The following is an 18,635-nucleotide window of genomic DNA, read 5'->3' as shown; positions in this document are numbered from 1 at the left end:
AGTATTGGCTTTCCAGCAGTGGCTGAGAAAGCCTTCATTCTCAGTCTTGTTGCCGGCCTGAGGCTGAGCACATCTTCTGAAGATCATAGTTGGGTTGGTCTTGCACTTACATAAGTAAGAATAATGCATACAGCCTTTCTTTCTGTCTTTTGTTCTTTTTGCGGTGGCTGCTGCTTCTTGTTATTTTAAACAGAAGAATGGGGTTACTGGATGTTAGGTAGGTAGAATAGGGAAAAGGAGTCCAAAATGGTGGTGGCTAAAAGACAAGGAAGGTCCGAGGACCAGAGTGAAGACTTCAGGCAGAACAAACAGAACAAACAGCACTCCTGGCTAAGCCCAATTTGCATAGGGCAGGCCCAGGTGGAAGAAAAAAACATATAAAAGGAGGAGCCAAAGCGCTTTCTCACGGACTCTCTCTCCCACGTGCGTGTGGGCACGTGCTCTCTCTCTCTCTCTCTTTCTCTCTCTCTCTCTCTTTCTCCCTCCCCACACACTCCTCCACTCTCTTCTCTTCAAGTCTTGGATTCTCCTGCTATCTTATAAATAAAATAGAGCTGTAACACTGATTTGCCTAAGAGCTGTAGCACGGTTTGTCCAAGACCCAAGAGCTGTGACGCGCGGAGGGCTTTAATGTCCGTTGCTCCAAATCTTTGTTGTGATGAGACAAAGAACCGAGGAACATACACTCGCGTGACACTGGATTAAGCAAAAAAGTCTGCAACACAAGACTGAAACAAATACCCAGCATGAAGATCTGGGCACTTACACCAGGTGGAGCCTGGTGAAGGAGGTGCTACTCAGCTCACTAGGCTTCCTGGTGAGATTTCGTTTGAGGAGGTTTGGTGCTACTCTGTTGTGGTAGCAGTAGCCTTAAACATGGAGACCATAGTTCATTGAGTTGTCACACTGGCTCACCCCTGATGGTAAGGGTGCATCCTGGTCCGAGTCTATATTCCAAATGCCGTAGACTTCCTTGTGCGCAATAAGCAAAGAAGCTCGCCGTTGGTCTGATGCTAGGATAGGGTACCCCTGATACCCAACCCCCTGAGAAGAGAGCTCCGCTTTCAGGCAAACCAGCCCCACTGGTTGGAGGCAGCACTGGGCAAGGTGACGTCCTGGCTTAAAGCCTAGGAGTGAGCTTTCCTATAACAATAGCTTTCTTTTCTTTGAGCGCCAAGAAAGCTAGCCTTACTGCATTTTGGCGAGCAGCAGTATTAAAATAAGGGGTTAAAAGGCAGATGTGGACAAAGAGAGAGCAAGGGGCTGGTGTAGGAGCAAGCTTTCAGTGACAGGACTGCTCCTTGGAAATTTAGGCTTGAATTACAGAGCGGCATTTCCTGTTTTGCTTAAGAGTTGAAACCAAACTCTCAGAGTTGTAGAGCCATCAGTGTCCACTCTGCATCTCCAGTCATAGCTCCACTTCCCTTACTGTAGGCATTTTGCCCAAAATTGAAGTCATGTTCCCACCGAGAGCTGATATTCTCCTGCTATTCCTTATTCTGATGAGTGGCCCACCATAACCCAGATTCTTCAGCTAGAAATATGGGGGTTATTTCTGTCGGATTCTCAATACATCCAAGTCCAATTCATCACAAAGGCCTATTGACTCCATTTCCAAAAGTAGATAATAAGAACCTACTGTATAGCAGATAGAACTCTACTCAATACTCCATAATGACTGGGAAAAGAAACTAAAAACAAGACTGGATATATGTATAACTGATTCACTTGCTATACAGCAGAAACTAAAACAACATTGTAAGTCAACTATACTCCAATAAAAGTTTATTTTTAAAAATCTCCAAGTTACCCACTCATCAACATTTCCTCTGCATTACTTCTGGTCTCCATGATTTTTCTCAATAGATTTCTATCTGTTCCCCTTGTCCACCTACGAGTAATTCTCAATAATGAGACAGAGTGATTTTTCCACCATGTAAACATTTTTCTGGAGTAATCCTGCTAAAAATATTTTAAGCACAGAATTCAAACACCCAAATGTGCTGACTCTGCTTACTTTCATGCCCTTACCCTCTGCCCCAATCCAGCTAGTACTTCTGTTGCCTATATAGTACTCAGTGCCATAGAGTAGAACCTTGTTGTTTATCTGTTCTATTGATTATATAATATTTTACATCTACTAACCACAAACTCCCAATTCATCTCTCCCTCAGCCCCCACCCTCTTTGCAGCAACAAGTCTGTTCTCTATTTCTGTGAGTCTGTTTCTTTTTCATGGATAGCTTCATTTGTGTCACATTTTAGATTTCATATATGTGATATCATATTTTTTACAGCTGAGTAGTATTCCATTGGATATATATACCACATGTGTCTGTAAGATTATTGTTGTTTAGTCACTAAGCCATGTCCGACTCTTTTGTGACCCCATGGACTGTAGCCTGCCAGGCTCCTCTGTCCATGGGATTTCCCAGGCAAGAATACAGGAGTGGGTTGCCATTTCCTTCTCTAGGCGATCTTCCTAGGGAAGTGAACCCACGGCTCCTGCTTGGCAAGCAGATTCTTTACCACAGAGCTACCTGGGAAGCCTGAGATTACTGTACTGTCAGATTAAAAATGTTTTGTTTGTTTGTTTGTTTTTATGTACTATTTTTGTGAAAAGTATTATAAACCTATTTATATCGGTGTAACCAGTAAACTGTTAGTTGGGTACCTAGGCTACCTTTGTTGACTTATGAACAAATTGGACTTACAAACATGTAATCGGAATGGAAATCATTCAACTGTAGGGAACTTAATGTAATTAGCAACATGGAGCATCTTTTCATGAGCCTGTTGGCTATCTGTATGTCTGTTTGGAGAAATATTTATTGAGTCTTCTTCCTGTTTTTCTTTTTTTTAATATTGAACTGCTTGTATATTTTGGAAATGAATTCCTTCTTGGTAGCATCCTTTGAAAATATTTTCTCCAAGTCAGTAGACTGTCTTTTCATTTTGTTTATGATTTCCTTTGTTGTAAAACAATTTTTAAGTTTAATTAGGTTTCACTTGTTTATTTTTGTTTTTGTTTCTAAATATTACTATAGGAGACAAATCCGAAAAAAGCATTACTGCAACTTATGTCAAAAATTGTTCTGCCTATGTTTTCCTCTAGGAGTTTATAGTAGCCAATCTTTCATTTAGTTCTTTGATCCATTTTGAGTTTATTCTTGTACATGGTGTTAGACAATGTTCTAATTTCATTTTTTTTACAGGTAGCTGTGCAGTTTTCCCAGTACCACTTACCAAAGAGACTGTCTTTTCTCCATTGTGTATTATTGCCTTATTCATCATAAATTAATTGACCATAGTGCATGAGTTCATCTCAGAGCTTTCTATCCTGATCTGTTAATCTATATGTCTGTGTATATGCCAGCACCATATTGTCTTGATTACCGTAGCTTTGTAGTATCATCTAAAGTTGAGGAGCATGATTCCTCAAGCTCCATTCTTTCTCAGGATTGTTTTGGCTATTCTTTTGTGTCTTCATACAAGTTAAAAAATATTTATTTTTGTTCCAGTTCTGTGAAAATATGCCATTGATAGTTTGATAGGGATTGCACTGAATCTGTAGACTGCCTTGGGTAGTATGGTCATTTTAACAATATTGAATCTTTCAAATAAAAAACCAGAGTATATCTTTCTATCTGTTTTTGTGATCTTCAGTTTCTTTCATCAGCATCTTATAGTTTTTTTGAGTATAGGTCTTTTGTTTCCTTAGGTTTATTCCTATTTATTATTTCTTTCTGATGTGATGGTAAATGAGACTGTTTCCTTAATTCCTATTTCTGATACTTTGCTGTTTGTTGAGGTCCTTTAATCGACCGGAACCTGGTGGTCCGGAGTCGACGATGAGAAAGTGAAAGAAGGAGAGAGGCTAATATTTCCTGTGTTACGCAGCCAGCTTTCACGTTCCAGGAAATCAGCCAGAAATAGAGAGATAGAGGGAGAGAGAGAGAGAGAAAGAAAGAAAGACACGGGTACCAAAGCTCTGATGGAGCAAAGGTGTTTTAATCAACATAGTGTGGGCATATATACTATCTTAGATGGTAGTTATTCTCAGCAAAAATAAAGATTATAATTCCAGACTTACAAAACATAAGGTGATGCATATTAAAGAGAGAGAGTTGTAAACAATCACTTTTACCATATGGTTCATAGGAAGGAAGAGGGTACTTATCACCCTATTGAATAACTAACAAAGGAAATGCCTGGATTCCTCAGCCCCCGGAGAGGCTTGCCTCTCCTCTTAATTCCTGAATATTCAGGAATTAATAAGGAACAGAGGATTCCTGACAGATCCAAAGCAGCACACAGGAAGCCTCCTGTTAAATGCTTCCTGACAGTTGTTAGTTTTCAGTATATTAGTTTTGTATCCAGCAGCTTTATCAAGTTCACCGATGAGCTCTAGCAATTTTCTGGAAGAGTCTTTAGGATGTTCCATGTATAGCATCATGCCATCTGGAAACAGTGACAGTTTTACCTCTTCCAATTTTTAAAATTCCTTTTTCTTATTTGATTGCTGTGGCTAAGAGTCCCAAAACTATGTTGAATAAAAGTGGTAAGAATGGTCATTCTTGTCTTGTTCTTGATCTTAGTGGAAATGTTCTCAGCTTTTCACTGTTGAATATGGTGTTAACTATGGATTTGTCACATATGGCCTTTATTATGTTGATGTATAGTCACTTTTTCTCCAATTATGAATTGTTTTTTTAATCATAAATAGACGTTGAATTTTATTAAAAGGTTTTTCTGCATCCATTGAGATGATCATATGGTTTTTTTTTTAATTTAATTTTATTTAACTTTACAATATTGTATTGGTTTTGCCATATATCAAAATGAATCTGCCACAGGTATGGATCATATGGTTTTTATTCGCCAGTTTGTTAACATGGTCTATCACATTGAATTTGTTACCGAGCCCAAGTTCACTTTGTTTGCCACACTACAGGTTAATAAATTGGAGATGAGGTGTTGTGGCAAGAAATACAGCTTTATTCAGAAAGCCAGAAGACTAAGAAGATGGCAGACTGATATCTCAAAATCACCTTATCGGGATCTGGTTGCCAGATTCTTATATAGAAGAAAGAGGGAGAGGAGGTAAGGAAGTAAAGTAAAAAGGTCATAAGTCTTGCAAGTATCTCCTGGAATGGCCATCCCTGGGGAGGGGATATGTTAATTTCTTCTTTTCAGGTGGGCAGGGTCATATTGTCTCTCTATGAGCTGAACAAAGCCCAGAGGAGTAGGATTTCCTGTGGTAAGCCCTTATGTATAGCTTCCTTTGTGGCTCAGCTGGTAAAGAATCCACCCGCAATGCAGGAGACCTGGGTTTGATCCCTGGACTGGGAAGATCCCCTGGAGAAAGGAAAGGCTACCCACTCCAGTATTCTGGCCTGGAGAATTCCATGGACTGTATAGTCCATGGGGTCAGAAGGAGTCGGACACGATTGAGCAAGTTGAAGTGGGATAGCTGTAGATAGTGATTATAATAACAAAAGCAGTGAAAAGTAATGGTTAAAGTAAAAGAAATAGATCCAACAAGGAGTTAGAATTTGCTCTTCCCTATTACAGTTTGAGAATATTGAAAAATCCTTGCATCCCTGGAATAAATCCCACTTGATCATGGTGCATGATCAACAGTATTATATCCAATTAAATTATCACTTGATACTGAGGCTGAAATGAATATCTTTTCAAGTAAAAACTGTAAGAATTTATCAACAGTAAACCCTGTCAGTAGTGAACTGTGTTCCCTCAAAATTCTTTGGTTGAAATCCTATCCCCTAGTACCAGAGAATGTGGGTATCTTTAGTGATAGTGAAACTGTTAACCTCAGATTGGGACTTGAACCCATGTGCCAGGACTCGAACCCAGCCAAAACGCTGCATGGGACTCTAGCCCATGTGACCTGGCCTCCAACCTGGCTGAAACACAGTTTGGGACTCTAATCCACATGGAACTTGAACCCAGTCAAAACCCTTCCTGGGACTTGAATCCATGATCTTTTAACTAGAATCACTCACTTGATATCTGGATTTACAGAGACTCAGGTTTTCGAGTCTCAGCACAGAAATAATTCAGCAAGACACAAAGTAATAGGCAAGAAATGGATTTATTAATAAAGGATGCTTGTGAGAGATAATGAAGGAGGAAACAGAACAGGCTCCATCTTGAAAGCAGGACTCCATCTTGGACCAGACTGTGGACATTGAGTTGTATGCCTACTATCTATGGAAATGACATACCAACTGGAAAACCAGACCCTCAGGATGGAAGAGCCCCAGGGCTCATACCTAGACCCTCAGACGCCTAAAAGTATACCCTAATTATCTGTGTAACTGAATAGAATCATAAATTCTATTATGCTTATTGGGGTATGACCACGGGCCTATTGATGATTGTCCACTGTTAACTACCTAGACTTAAGGCATATGAATCACGGGTTAACTTGGATTGTGTCTTTCTTTTCCTTTGTTCAGACTAGTTTCAGAAAATTTGGGGAGGTGGGTTTGAGCACGTACACTTAGGGTATATAAGGTTTTCCCAAAAACTGGTCTGGGTCCTTGGCTAAGAGGAGACTCTGCCTTGGGCCCGCCGGTGTAATAAACTGCACTCCACTATCTGCATTGTCCTTCTGAGTGAGTTTGTTTCCCGGAACACATGGCTACAACATTTGGTGCATTGGCTGGGAAACTCCTCACTTTGAGGAGACAAGTCCCATTTGGGACTACTCCAAGGCCTTGCAGCTCGAATCTTCTAGACGGGGGAAGGCGCCTCGCCCTTCCGGAAGCATTCTGCTTCTCAACGCCCTGACCTTTCATGTTAGCAGGTGGTGGACAGCAGCAGGGGAACTGAGCGCTCAGGTGAGGAGGAACGCACCCAGCAGGGTGGAAGAGGGGGCCTGATCACCCCCCTGGGAGGGACTAGAGGGGCATAGACCCGCAGGAGCCTGGAATAGGCAGATGGTGGCGATTGCTTCACACACAGGTTGACGAGCATGTTAGGGCTTAGGAAGGAAATTTGTGAATGTCATTTAGGAGGTGGTGTCCACGCCATCTTGGGGAAAATTGTTATCAAGCAGTCACCAGGGGATTGTTAGGAGAAGAAACTTGGTCTTTGTGTGCTCATATTCTGCAGGTGTCCCATCTGCTGTGAAATTCTTGGCCCCCTTGGAATTGGCAGGCTAGAAGGAGGGGGATACATAAGTGAGTACGAATTGGCTTTTCTGGATACAGCCTCGGAAGTGGGATATTTAACCCATTTGTGTTTTCATCCGCACCTGATCAAGCCCACCAAGGCAGAACGGACTTTAAAAGTTAAGGGAGAAACAGTCTTGGATCACGTGGTGTTCTGGTTTGGCCGTGCTGACCAGCAGGTGAAGACACGCCGACCCCCCTTCTCCCTCTGGGATCTGACAGGTAGGGCTCTTCTCACCCCAATTAAGAAGGAGGCAGAATGGCAATTTAAGTGTCACTGAGTGGAAATATCAGAAGTACATAGGGTACTGAGAACTTCGTAGACAGAAAGAAAAGGAAAAGTAGAAGAAGATCTGAGAAGGTAAGCAAGATGGGGAAAGTGAATCTAAGACAACTGTATTGGAGTGCATGATTAAACATTTGAAGAAGGGATTTGGAGGAGACTATGGGTAAAAATGACGCTAACCACCTCCACATACTCTGTGAGGTCGAATGGCCCCCTATGGGAGTAGGATGGCCACCAGAGAACACCATGAACTTACAAATAGTGGAAGCAGTCTATACAGTAGTCACAGGAGAGCCAGGACACCCGGATCAATATCCATATATTGACTCATGGCTAGGGTTAGCTCAAGACCCTCCTACCTGGATAAGCTTCTGTATCCAGAAGGGAAAGGGAAAAATATTAATGGCACAAAAATTGACTGATGATAAAAAAGGAAATTCCGCAGGATTTGCACGGGGATGACCTGACCCCTCCCCCATACTGGATAATGACGTGCCCACCTCCAAGTGCTCCACCAGAACCGGAGGCCGCCTTAATGCCCAACCAGAGCCAGGTGAAGTTCTTGCAGCAGCCGCTGCTCCTCTGGAAGCTCTCCCGGAGATTGTAGAGCCACCGTTTCAGCAGGCTCCGATCCCAGCGATGGAGACCTCTGGTCAACGCCCCCAGGATTCCACCTCAGCCAGATCTCCTAGATTGTACCCATTCTCCCAGTTAGTACTGATGGGAAGGGGGAAGAAAATGTGGGAATTAGAGGCTGCGCTCCACCAAGGAACAGCATAAAAGAACCCCACTACAGATGCCCCTCAGAGAGCTACAACAGCCTCCGGTTCAGGACGCATGTGGGTACTACCATCCGCCCCCTGTAGCTTATTATTACCAGCCATTTTCCTCTACGGATATATTAAACTGGCAGAGACACACTCCACCATACTCAGGGGAGCCACAAGCCCTGATTAGGCTAATGGAGACTATTTTTCGAACTCACCGCCCTACATGGGATGACGTAATCCAACTACTAGTCTCCCTTTTCAGCATTGAGGAAAGACACAGGATCCTGAGGCCAGAAAATGGTTAAGAGAAATGGCGCCTGGGGGTACTGCAAACCTGCAGTGGTGGGCAGAATTAGCCACCCCTGCTGAGAGGCCCAGTGGGGACTGTAACACAGAGGAAGGGAGGGGCCACCTGGAGAGATATCGGGTGGCTACTTTAAAAGGTCTCAAGACGGGGGTCCAAAAACCTATAAGTAGGGCAAAACCCTCTGCAGTGATTCAAAGGGAAAGCGAATTACCTTCTGAGTTCTACGAAAGACTGTGCAAGGCCTGTGGACTTTATACGCCAATAGATACAGAGGCTGCTGGGTCTCAGATGGTGACAAACGCCCCTTTGTGTCTCAAGCCTATACCGAAAATGTCAGATTGGGGGACACCAAGTGACTCATGAATTTTTATACATCCCTGAATGTCCAGTACCTTTGCTGTCTAAATTGGGGGCACTAGTGACCTTCCCCCCAACGAAAGACTCACTCTTCGGGTGGGCTCAACCACCTATTTACTCTTCCTCTCGGTAACCCCTCAAGATGAATGGAGGTTGCACAGCCTCTCAGAAGGGAAACCGGACGGGCTAAACAGTCGAGACAGAGAGTTAACTAAACAATTCCCTGAGATCTGGGCAGAAGAAACCCCGCCGCCACCCCTCCCAACCCTCTAGGTTTGCAAAACAAGTCCCACTGGTAATAGAACTCAAACCCAGTGCAATTACGTCAGCACCCGCCTTGGGCCTGCCAGACCTTGCTAAGCTGTTTACTCTTTACATGACTGGAAAGGACAAGGTGGCTATGGGAGTATTGTCCCAGATTAAGGGGACATGGGACAGACCCGTGGCTTATCTCCCAAAACAGCTGGACAAATTGGCTGGTATGCTTACAGGCAGTTGCTGCAGTTGTCTTACTGGTTCGGAGGCAACCAAGCTGACTTTGGGCCAAGATTTGATGGTAAAAGTCCCGCATGAGGTTAACACTCTCCTGCAAGGGGACCCCCATAAATGGCTGTCGACATCCCGGATTACTCAATACCAGGGACTGTTATGTGAGAACCCCCATGTTACTACTGAACCTTGTCAGGCCCTGAAATCTGGCCACTCTGTTTGTGAAAGTGGGCCCTCACATGATTGCAAGGAAATATGCCAGCAGACATGACTTGAGAGACCAGCCAATCCCAGACCCAGATTTGGTCCTGTACACCAAGGGCACCAGCCTGGTGAAACAAGGACAACGACTGGCGGGATGTGCAGTAGTCACGGAAGAAACCATCGTTGAGGCCAGCTCTCTGCCATCACACTGGTCCGCTCAACGGGCCCAACTATATGCTCTAATCCGGGCCCTCCAGCTATCAAAAGGTAAGAAGACAAACATTTACACAGACTCCAGGTATGCTTTTGTCACACTACATGTACACAGGGCTCTGTATAAGGAAAGAGGACTTTTGACAGCTAGCGAAAAATATATTAAAAATAAGGAAGAAATTCTGACCCTATTAGTTGCTGCCTGGGAACCAGAAAGGGTTGCAGTCATATACTGCTGAGGACATCAAAAAGAGGATACCCCCCGGGCTCGGGGAAACAGACTGGCAGATAAGACCACTAAACAAGCAGCCGAGGGCTTGGGGGTGACAAGTGAAGCCCCTACTAAAGCTCTCGTATTGGCGGAGCTGCCTGAGCTAACGCTGAACTCTATAAAATACACTGAAGCCCAAAACCAACTAGCCAAAGAGGAAGGGGCCATCAAGACTGAAAAGGGATGGTGGTAATTGCCAAGTGGCAAATTATTGGTACCGGAGGAGCTGGCACCCACTCTGGTAAGCCAAATACACCAAGCGAACCGCCTAGGCCATGATAAACTGGAAGAGCGAATTCGAAAATATTTCTTGGCTCCCCACCTCTCTTCCCTATGCAGGACAGAATCTCAGAACTGCACCGCCTGCTCCCAGGTCAATGCTGCCTCCCAGCACAGACAGAAACCTCCGGGGATTCAGCTAAAAGGCACGCTGCCCTCTGAACACCTGGAAGTGGACTTCACTGAAATGAAACCTCACCGACATTACTGTTACCTGCTGGTCATGGTATGTATGTTCTCGGGATGGGTAGAAGCTTTTCCTACCTGGACTGAAAGAGCATCAGAAATAGCCCGGTGCCTGCTTAGGGAGATAGTTCCCAGATCTGGATTTCCTACCAGCATTGGATCAGACAATGGCCCGGCTTTTGTAGCCAATTCAGTACAACAAGTAAGCAAAACTTTAAACGTCAAGTGGAAATTATATACAGCATATAGGCTCCAGAGTTCTGGGATGGTGCAAGGACCCAACTGGACACTTAGAGAGACACTCTCCAGGTGGATCTTAGAGACTGACTGCTCCTGGGTGGACTTGTTTCCGACGGCTCTGTTCACACTCAGGATGATGACCCCATGGTCCCACGGCTATTCTCCGTACGAAATTGTGTATGGGAGGCCCCCTCCCATAATAAAACAGGTGTCAACAAATTTGCCTCAGGTATGGGGAGATAAGATTTCACAGCAGATGGAACAACTGGGTAAGATAATAAATCAGGTAACTAAGTTTGTACAAGAAAGGGTGCCGTTCCCCCTAGGGGAACAGATTCATGAATTTGTGCCCGGGGATTTGTGTCAAGGACTGGAAACACGACTCATTGGCCCCACATTGGAAGGGTCCATATACTGTTGTTCTAACCACCCCTACGGCAGTTAAAGTTGCACGTGTCACTCCCTGGATCCACCACATGAGGGTGAAGAGAACATACCACGCAGACCCAGAAAATGCTGAGTGGGCTGCGCAGAGGGACCCCACTGACCCTCGAGAGACTAAGATCATCCTTAAGAAGAAGAAGGAAAAGAAGATCCTGGACAAGCGCCTTCAGGATGATGCCGCATAATCAACTCCTGCTGCTTGGCCTCATCAATGTGATTTTGAATTTAACTTTCGTTTCAACTCAGGACGATGTTTTGATCTCATGGGCACATTCCCACGTGGACTTCCACAACACCTCCAACCGCTGGCTCTGTGGGGCTATGCCTCTGTCTGTGATGGATGGACTTCCTCGGTGGGTGTCACCGCTCTGCCAAGATTTTAAACCACTCTGCTCTTTTCTGGGACAACAAAAAGAGACTTTCCTTTCTCTCGTCAATCATAATCTCTCCCTGCTCTCTTGGTGTAAGCCAGACCTACAGTCAATAGACTCGGGTCACGGGATTACATTTGATGTAAACGCCAGTTTCATAGAAGTAACAAAAGCCTATACCTCGTAGTGAAACAAAAAGGAAAAAAGCTCCCTGACTAGTAAGGGAAGACAGGCCTTTAGGTATGTTGAACAATTCTACCAAGTCTGGGATGAATATTTCTGGATGAACCCAGAAAAGGGTCAATCAATTACTCCTACTTCTATATGCTGGGAATAAAAAGAACAAAGGGTAGGGTTTGGTGACCTCCATTAGACCCAAAAGAATTAAAATATATGGGGTACCTATCCCCTGAACAATGTAAATGAGCATTCGAGGTCACATACCACCCCAACCAGTCCATCCATTGGCCAGGCTCTGGTTGGAAATATAACCCTGGAATCCACTGGATGGTGCCCAACGGAACCCAATGACTTTGTGGGCCTAACCTTTGGCCTTGGTTACCAATTGGCTGGGTAGGCCGCTGCACACTGGGATTCACTTTTGCCCATGGCAGCATAAAGCCTAACCTACAACAAGCCCTGGTAAATCTACCTTATTTACATGCTAGGTGGACAAGGTCTGTGTTTCAATGGTATGAGTATATTGCTGCCTCATTCGTACCTTCTATAGGGACAACAGATATTATGATTAAAGTAGAGGCCTTGACTAATTTCATAAAACAGGCCCTTCTAGATGGTGCTAAAGCCATCCTAGCCTTAAATGAAGAACAAATCCAAATGAGAAAAGCAGTAATTCAAAAATAGAATGGCTTTGGACATGTTCGCAGCTTCTCAAGGAGAGACCTGTGCTATAATTAAAGTTGAATATTGTGGCAATGTATCAGCTGCTTTAGATTGCATGAAAAAACAGGTAAAAGCAATGTCAAATGAGAAGATTCCTTTCTGGACTTTGGTCCTATCCTGGGTGAAGGGTGTTTGGTGGAAAACTGTATTTACCATTGTTATAGTTGCCTTGATAGTTTGCTTTGTGGACCCTGCATGTTACAATGTATTATGAACTTTGTAACCCAAAGGTTGGGTTACAAGGTTCTCCCAAATTGGCGGTCAGAGAGCCAGGGTGTAATATATCCCTGTGAGTGATGCTCATACTATGAGTTAAGAGGATTAAGAAGGGGAAATGAAGGAGGAAACAGACAGAACAGGCTCCATCTTGAAAGCAGGACTCCATCTTGGACCAGACTGTTGACTTTGAGCTATATGCCCAGTATCTATGGAAACGACATACCAACTGGAAACCAGACCCCCAGGATGGAAGAGCCCCAGGGCTCATACCTAGACCCTCAGATGCCTAAAAGAATACCCTAATTATTTGTGTAACCGAATAGAATCATAAATTCTATTATGCTTATTGGGGTATGACCACAGGCCTATTGATAATTGTCCACTGTTAACTACCTAGGCTTAAGGCATATGAATCACGGGTTAACTTGGATTGTATCTTTCTTTTCCTTTGTTCAGACTAGTTTCAGAAAATTTGGGGAGGTGGGTTTGAGCAGGTACATTTAGGGTATATAAGGTTTTCCCAAAAACTTGTCTGGGTCCTTGGCTAAGAGGAGACTCTGCCTTGGGCCTGCCGGTGTAATAAACTGCACTCCGCTATCTGCATTGTCCTTCTGAGTGAGTTTGTTTCCCAGAACCCGTGGCTACAACAATAGAAGCAGCCTGGCAAGGAAGCTCTGCTTGATGATTAAGTGGGCTACAATTTTATCGTGAAAGTAAAGTGAGGGAGGGGGAAAGATTCCTTTTCTTGAGCAGATGTCAGGCTTATATCACAAGCCCTGCCTTCCTATCAGGCAGGAGAGTGTCTGACGCCGTGAGGTTAAACTAGGATTGTCATAGTGCTTTGGCTTCCCTGGTGGCTCAGACAGTAAAGAATCTGCCTGTAATGCAGAAGACCAGGGTTCAATCCCTGAATTGGGAAGATCCCCTGGAGAAGTGAGTGAAGATCCCCTGGAGAAGGGAATGGCAACTCACTCCAGTATTTTTGCCTAGAGAATTTCCTGGACAGATGAGCCTAGAAGGCTACGGAATAACAAAGATTTGGACATGACTGAGAAAATAACACACAAATATTATAATGCTTATTCAAATCAGTAGAAGCGTGTTGAAATTTTTCTTTCACCTAATGGCCTGGGGCATAGCTCATGCTTTTATTTACAGGTTTATAGTTAAGCAAGCCTGCTTCACTCCACAACATTTCAATCGATTTCTTGAGAGATCCTTAACTTACAGTGGTCTCCCAAAGTTTCCTAAGTTTTCCTCTCTATCTATAGTTCCTTAATGGGATTTCTACAGCTGCCTGTATAACTATCCTTTCTATTCCTATCAATAGAGCCTTGAAAATGAAGATGAAGTTAAAATGAGGCTCTAAGAGTGGGCCTTAATCCACCTTAATGTCACTGGTGACTGTGTGAGAAGAAGAAATTTGGACATACAAAGGGACACCAGAAGTATCTGCTGCAAGAAAAGACCACATGAAGACACCATGAAAAGACAGGCATCTGCAGCCATTAGGAAAGGCTTCAGAAGAAACCAAACCAATTGACAGTTCAGTCGCTCAGTCGTGTCCGACTGTCTGCAACCCCATGGACTGCAACACGCCAGGGCTTCCCTGTCCATCACCAACTCCCGGAGCTTGCTCAAACTCATGTCCATCGAGTTGGTGATGCCATCCAACCATCTCATCCTCAACCAATTGACACCTTGACCTTAAACTTCCCACCGCTGCAACTGTGAGAAAGTAAATTCTGTTTTTTAAGCCATTAGTCTGTGGTATTTGTTATGGCAGTTCTAGCAAGCTAATGTAGCCTCTTGTAGCAAGTACCGGGGACTTCCCTGGTGGTCCAGCAGCTAAGACTCTGCTCTCAATGCAGGGGGACTGGGTTCAACCCCTGGTTGGGGAACTGGATCCCGCATGCTGCAACTAACGGTTCGTATGCCACAACTAAGAGTTTGTATTCCACAACTAAAGATCCTGAATGTTGCAATGAAGATCAAAGATCCTAGGTGCTGCAACTAAGACCCAGTGCAGCCAAATTAAAAAAAGAAAAGTACTGATACTTTAATGCCCAAATATGTTCAAGTCAGAGCAAATGTATGAAATAGTTCTGCAGTATGCTGACTAAAGTACAGTTGGCCCTTGAACAACACCGGGTTTAGGAGAACTGACCCTCTGTGTAGCTGAAAGTCCAAATATAATTTATAGTTGGTCCTTCATATCTGTGGTGCCACACCTCAGACCTTGTAATACTATTGTTATTTACTATTGATAAAAAATTCACCCATAAGTGTACTAGTACAGTTCAAACCCATGTTGTTCAAGGGTCAACTCTAGATAAGAATGGTCATGGGCCAGAGATCAGCTAAGGGGTTTGAGCTATTTTGTTCCCCACAGCAACTGTAAGGGTTGAAGTTATCAATATGTCATGCACATCTGTAACTCATTCGTGATACTTCATCTGGGAAGCTCTTTTCCAAAGGATACATTTTAGGAAGAAGTAAAATGATCTCATAAGGAATGTCTTATGATCTCATAAGGAATTCACAGTAGAAATTTCTTTCTATAATATATATACTCTGAGCCCCAGGCAGAGTTTCAGAATGGCTATCTAAAAAAAAAAGTATTAAACAGAAGGACGCTACCTGATGACTTCTCACGGAGCCAAGCTCCAATTTCTCTTACCACAGCTACCTTCCAGCTATACTTTTTCTGCTTCTGCATTTGGATTCCAGTGAGTCGTGAGGGCAGATCTGTGGGTATAGCCACATTCTCTCCTTTGGGTTTCTCTCTGAAAATACAAAGATTTTTATCTAATGTTTGCTCCTAGCTTTATAATTCTCTTTTTATATTTTATTTATTGTCACTATGTTTCGGACAGAGATAATGTGTTGAGAGTGAACAAATGGAGACACCTTAATCAGAAACCCAACATAGCCATTATTTAAAAGGGTTCAAATTCCTCTTTCCCTAAGATATTGGCTTATGAGACAGTACGTGATGATTCATGTGTTCAATTCAGCTATATTAAGGTGCATGAAAATACCCCAAATGAAATTTCATGCTTGATAATTGGATAATATTGAAGCTATTTAGTAACTATTTAGAATGCATTGTTTGCTGCTGCTGCTGCTAAGTCGCTTCAGTCGTGTCCGACTCTGCGACCCCATAGATGGCAGCCCACCAGGCTCCGCCCAGGCAAGAACACTGGAGTGGGTTGCCATTTCCTTCTCCAATGCTTGCAAGTGAAAAGTGAAAGTGAAGTCGCTCAGTCGTGTCCGACTCTTAGTGACCCCACGGACTGCAGCCTACCAGGCTCCTCCGTCCATGGGATTTTCCAGGCAAGAGTCCTGGAGTGGGTTGCCATCTTAAGAGCTCCCATTACTTCCTGCGGCAGATCTGGTCCTTTTGAGCCAAGTCTCTTGAGCAGGGCCGCAACTGGAGGAATGTTGGACTACATTTCCCAGAGTTCCAAGGGATCTCCGCGCAGCCGCGCTTGGAAAACTACCGCGTCCCTCTCCTCAGAAACTGGCAGGTCGCTCGCTACCAGCCTGAACCTGCCACTCCCTCGGTTTTAGCTGCCTCGGAGTCTGAACTCCACTCGGCACTACTTCTGCTGGTGTGTGTGTGTGCCGCTGCAGACTAGACTTATGGCCTCGACCTTGAGGTTCAACGGGAGGGTGGTACTGGTTACCGGCGCGGGGGGAGGTGAGTACGTGAAGGCTGGAGGGCGGGTGTCCAGCTCACTGTCCTGCTGGGAACCCCCCGGCCCCCACTTTTTTTTTTTTTTTTTTAACCCGCTTTGGTCGGGGTTACGCACGCAGCTGTAGCTGCGGTCCGAGCATCTGAGCTGCGGGCCGCGGTGACTAGGCGGCTTGGGGAGCAAGTGATTGGACTTGGTGAGGGTGGGAGTGGGAGGACGGACAATGACTATTCTCCGGTCGCCGAATCTCCTGAGGGTGGAGAGGTGGGGCTGGCCAGCCTTGAGTGGGGACCCAGAAACTCCTGGTGCAACTCTCCTCACCTCCACACCCCCTCCCGCGCCGCCCTGCCGCACCCCCGCAACCCCCTCCCCACCCCGCGCCCCGCCCCGTCCCTCAAGGCTTTGGATCTTGAGAAGACAGAGGCCGGGCTGGGCTGCGGGTTCCAAAACTAGGTGAAAGTTCATTCCAGCGCTCATCTGTGCGTATCAATTGTAACTCTTCCTGTCAATAGATTCTCTAGGCCTCTGTCAAGTCTTTTAAACATGGCAGAAAAGCCATCTGGTGATTGGAATCACTCCCCACCCCTTGCCCCCAGTAGTAGAGATGTCAGCCCCTTGCCTTTGAAAAGTCAGTTGTCTTTTCCTCTGTCGGATGATTTTTAAGCTCTTGAGAGGGCCTTCCTTTTGAAAAGCGCATCTGGTAAGAGTTCTCCTTTTGCTTATCAAGCCAAGCACAGTACTGTCAAGTCCACTGGAGTCTTGGCATGGAGTTGTAAACTCAAGTGACTGCTGGACTCAGGCAGGCGATAGAGGAGTAAAGTGAGTGTGGTGTGGGGCATTAGGAACTGGAGAGCAGAGGTCTTTCTGAAGTGGGCCCGACCAGGAGCAAAGTGGAAATTTGTTATGTGAAATAACTCTTATTTTTAAAGGACAGAAATTAAGACAAACTACTCATACCTACATGGATGCTTTGCAGTGAGATTTTACATTATTCCAAGTGCAAAGGTCCGTCCAGTCAAAGCTATGGTTTTTCCAGTAGTCATGTATGGATGTGAGAATTGGACTATAAAGAAAGCTGAGTGCTGAAGGATTGATGCTTTTGAACTGTGGTGTTGGAGAAGACTCTTGAGAGCCCCTTGGACTGCAAGGAGATCCAGCCAGTGAATCCAAAAGGAAATCAGTCCTGAATGTTCTTTGGAGGGACTGATGGTGAAGCTGAAACTCCAGTACTTTGGCCACCTGATGAGAACTGACTCATTGGAAAAGACCCCGATGCTGGGAAAGATTGAAAGTGGGTGGAGAAAGGGACGACAGAGGATGAGATGGTTGGATGGCATCACTGACTCAATGGACATGAGTTTGAGTAAACTCCAGGAGTTGGTGAGGGACAGGGAAGCCTGTCCTGCTGCAGTTCATGGGGTCTCAAAGAGTCTGACATGACTGAGTGACTGAATTGAAGTGAACTGAGGTGTAAGATTCTTGACCTTATGGGCCTTTGATTACCTACTGGTAGTGCCTTATACCAAAAATGGACCTAATGCAGAATTAATTTAAATTATATATTAAAAGTCACAATGGCGTTCTGACAGTTGAAGTGAAGTCAGTCGCTCAGACATGTCCAACTCTTTGCGACCCCATGAACGGGCTTGCCAGGCTACTCTGTCCATGGAATTTCCCAGGCAAGAATACTGGAGTGGGTTTCCATTTCCTTCTCCAGGGGATCTTCCCCACTCAGGGATTAAAGCTGAGTCTCCTGCATAGCAGGCAGACTCTTTATGCTCTGAGCCACCAGGGTTAAATCATACATATTTTCATATATAAAATGGATTCTCATGCTTCCTTTTAGAAAATGTCTTTAGTATTAATTAGTGGTCAAATGTTTTATATCTGTAGCTATTTTCATTCTGAAATCATCATATGTTTTGGGGAAAACATTTTGTTTACACTTAGTTTTTGCTGAAAATAAGTAATGCACTCATGTTTTAAGCCATTTTTTGACAGTGAGTGATTCACAGTATGAAATAACAGTTATATGCCAATACCCAGCATACACACACACACACACACACACACACAATCTGTATTTGAAAAATAGTACATTCAGTGCACTTTGAACTTTCCTATTCTGTTTCATTAAGTAAATGCAGATTAAAACTCACTAAATTGATTTTGTGAAGTATTAATAAGTTGTTCACATGGA

General features: G+C 44.3%; 1 protein-coding gene and 1 long non-coding RNA gene across 10 annotated transcripts in view; both read left to right on the top strand.

Moving 5' to 3' along the window:
• The first annotated feature begins 4,814 nt into the window (after positions 1-4,814).
• LOC139184125 (uncharacterized) lies at positions 4,815-14,542 on the top strand. The gene is made up of 3 exons (XR_011567609.1): positions 4,815-9,878; positions 10,435-10,600; positions 14,068-14,542. It is a non-coding gene; the product is annotated as an uncharacterized lncRNA (long non-coding RNA).
• A 1,692-nt stretch (positions 14,543-16,234) lies between these two features.
• Positions 16,235-18,635, top strand: part of HSD17B4 (hydroxysteroid 17-beta dehydrogenase 4) — a 174,792-nt gene continuing 172,391 nt past the window's right edge. For 8 of the 9 annotated variants that reach the window (XR_011567608.1, XR_011567605.1, XR_011567607.1 and 5 more), the window contains exon 1: positions 16,235-16,440. Coding sequence is in view for 1 of the 9 variants with exons in the window: in XM_070793275.1 (XP_070649376.1) it covers positions 16,383-16,440 (58 nt within the window). In the remaining 8 variants the exon portion in view is untranslated. The remainder of the gene's footprint in view (positions 16,441-18,635) is intronic. The other variant, XM_070793275.1, reaches the window with a different exon arrangement.

The sequence above is a fragment of the Bos indicus genome, chromosome 7 (assembly GCF_029378745.1).
Source record: "Bos indicus isolate NIAB-ARS_2022 breed Sahiwal x Tharparkar chromosome 7, NIAB-ARS_B.indTharparkar_mat_pri_1.0, whole genome shotgun sequence".
NCBI lineage: Eukaryota > Metazoa > Chordata > Mammalia > Artiodactyla > Bovidae > Bos > Bos indicus.
Note: the sequence above shows the minus strand (reverse complement) of the source record. Positions and strands in the feature narration are given on the sequence as shown.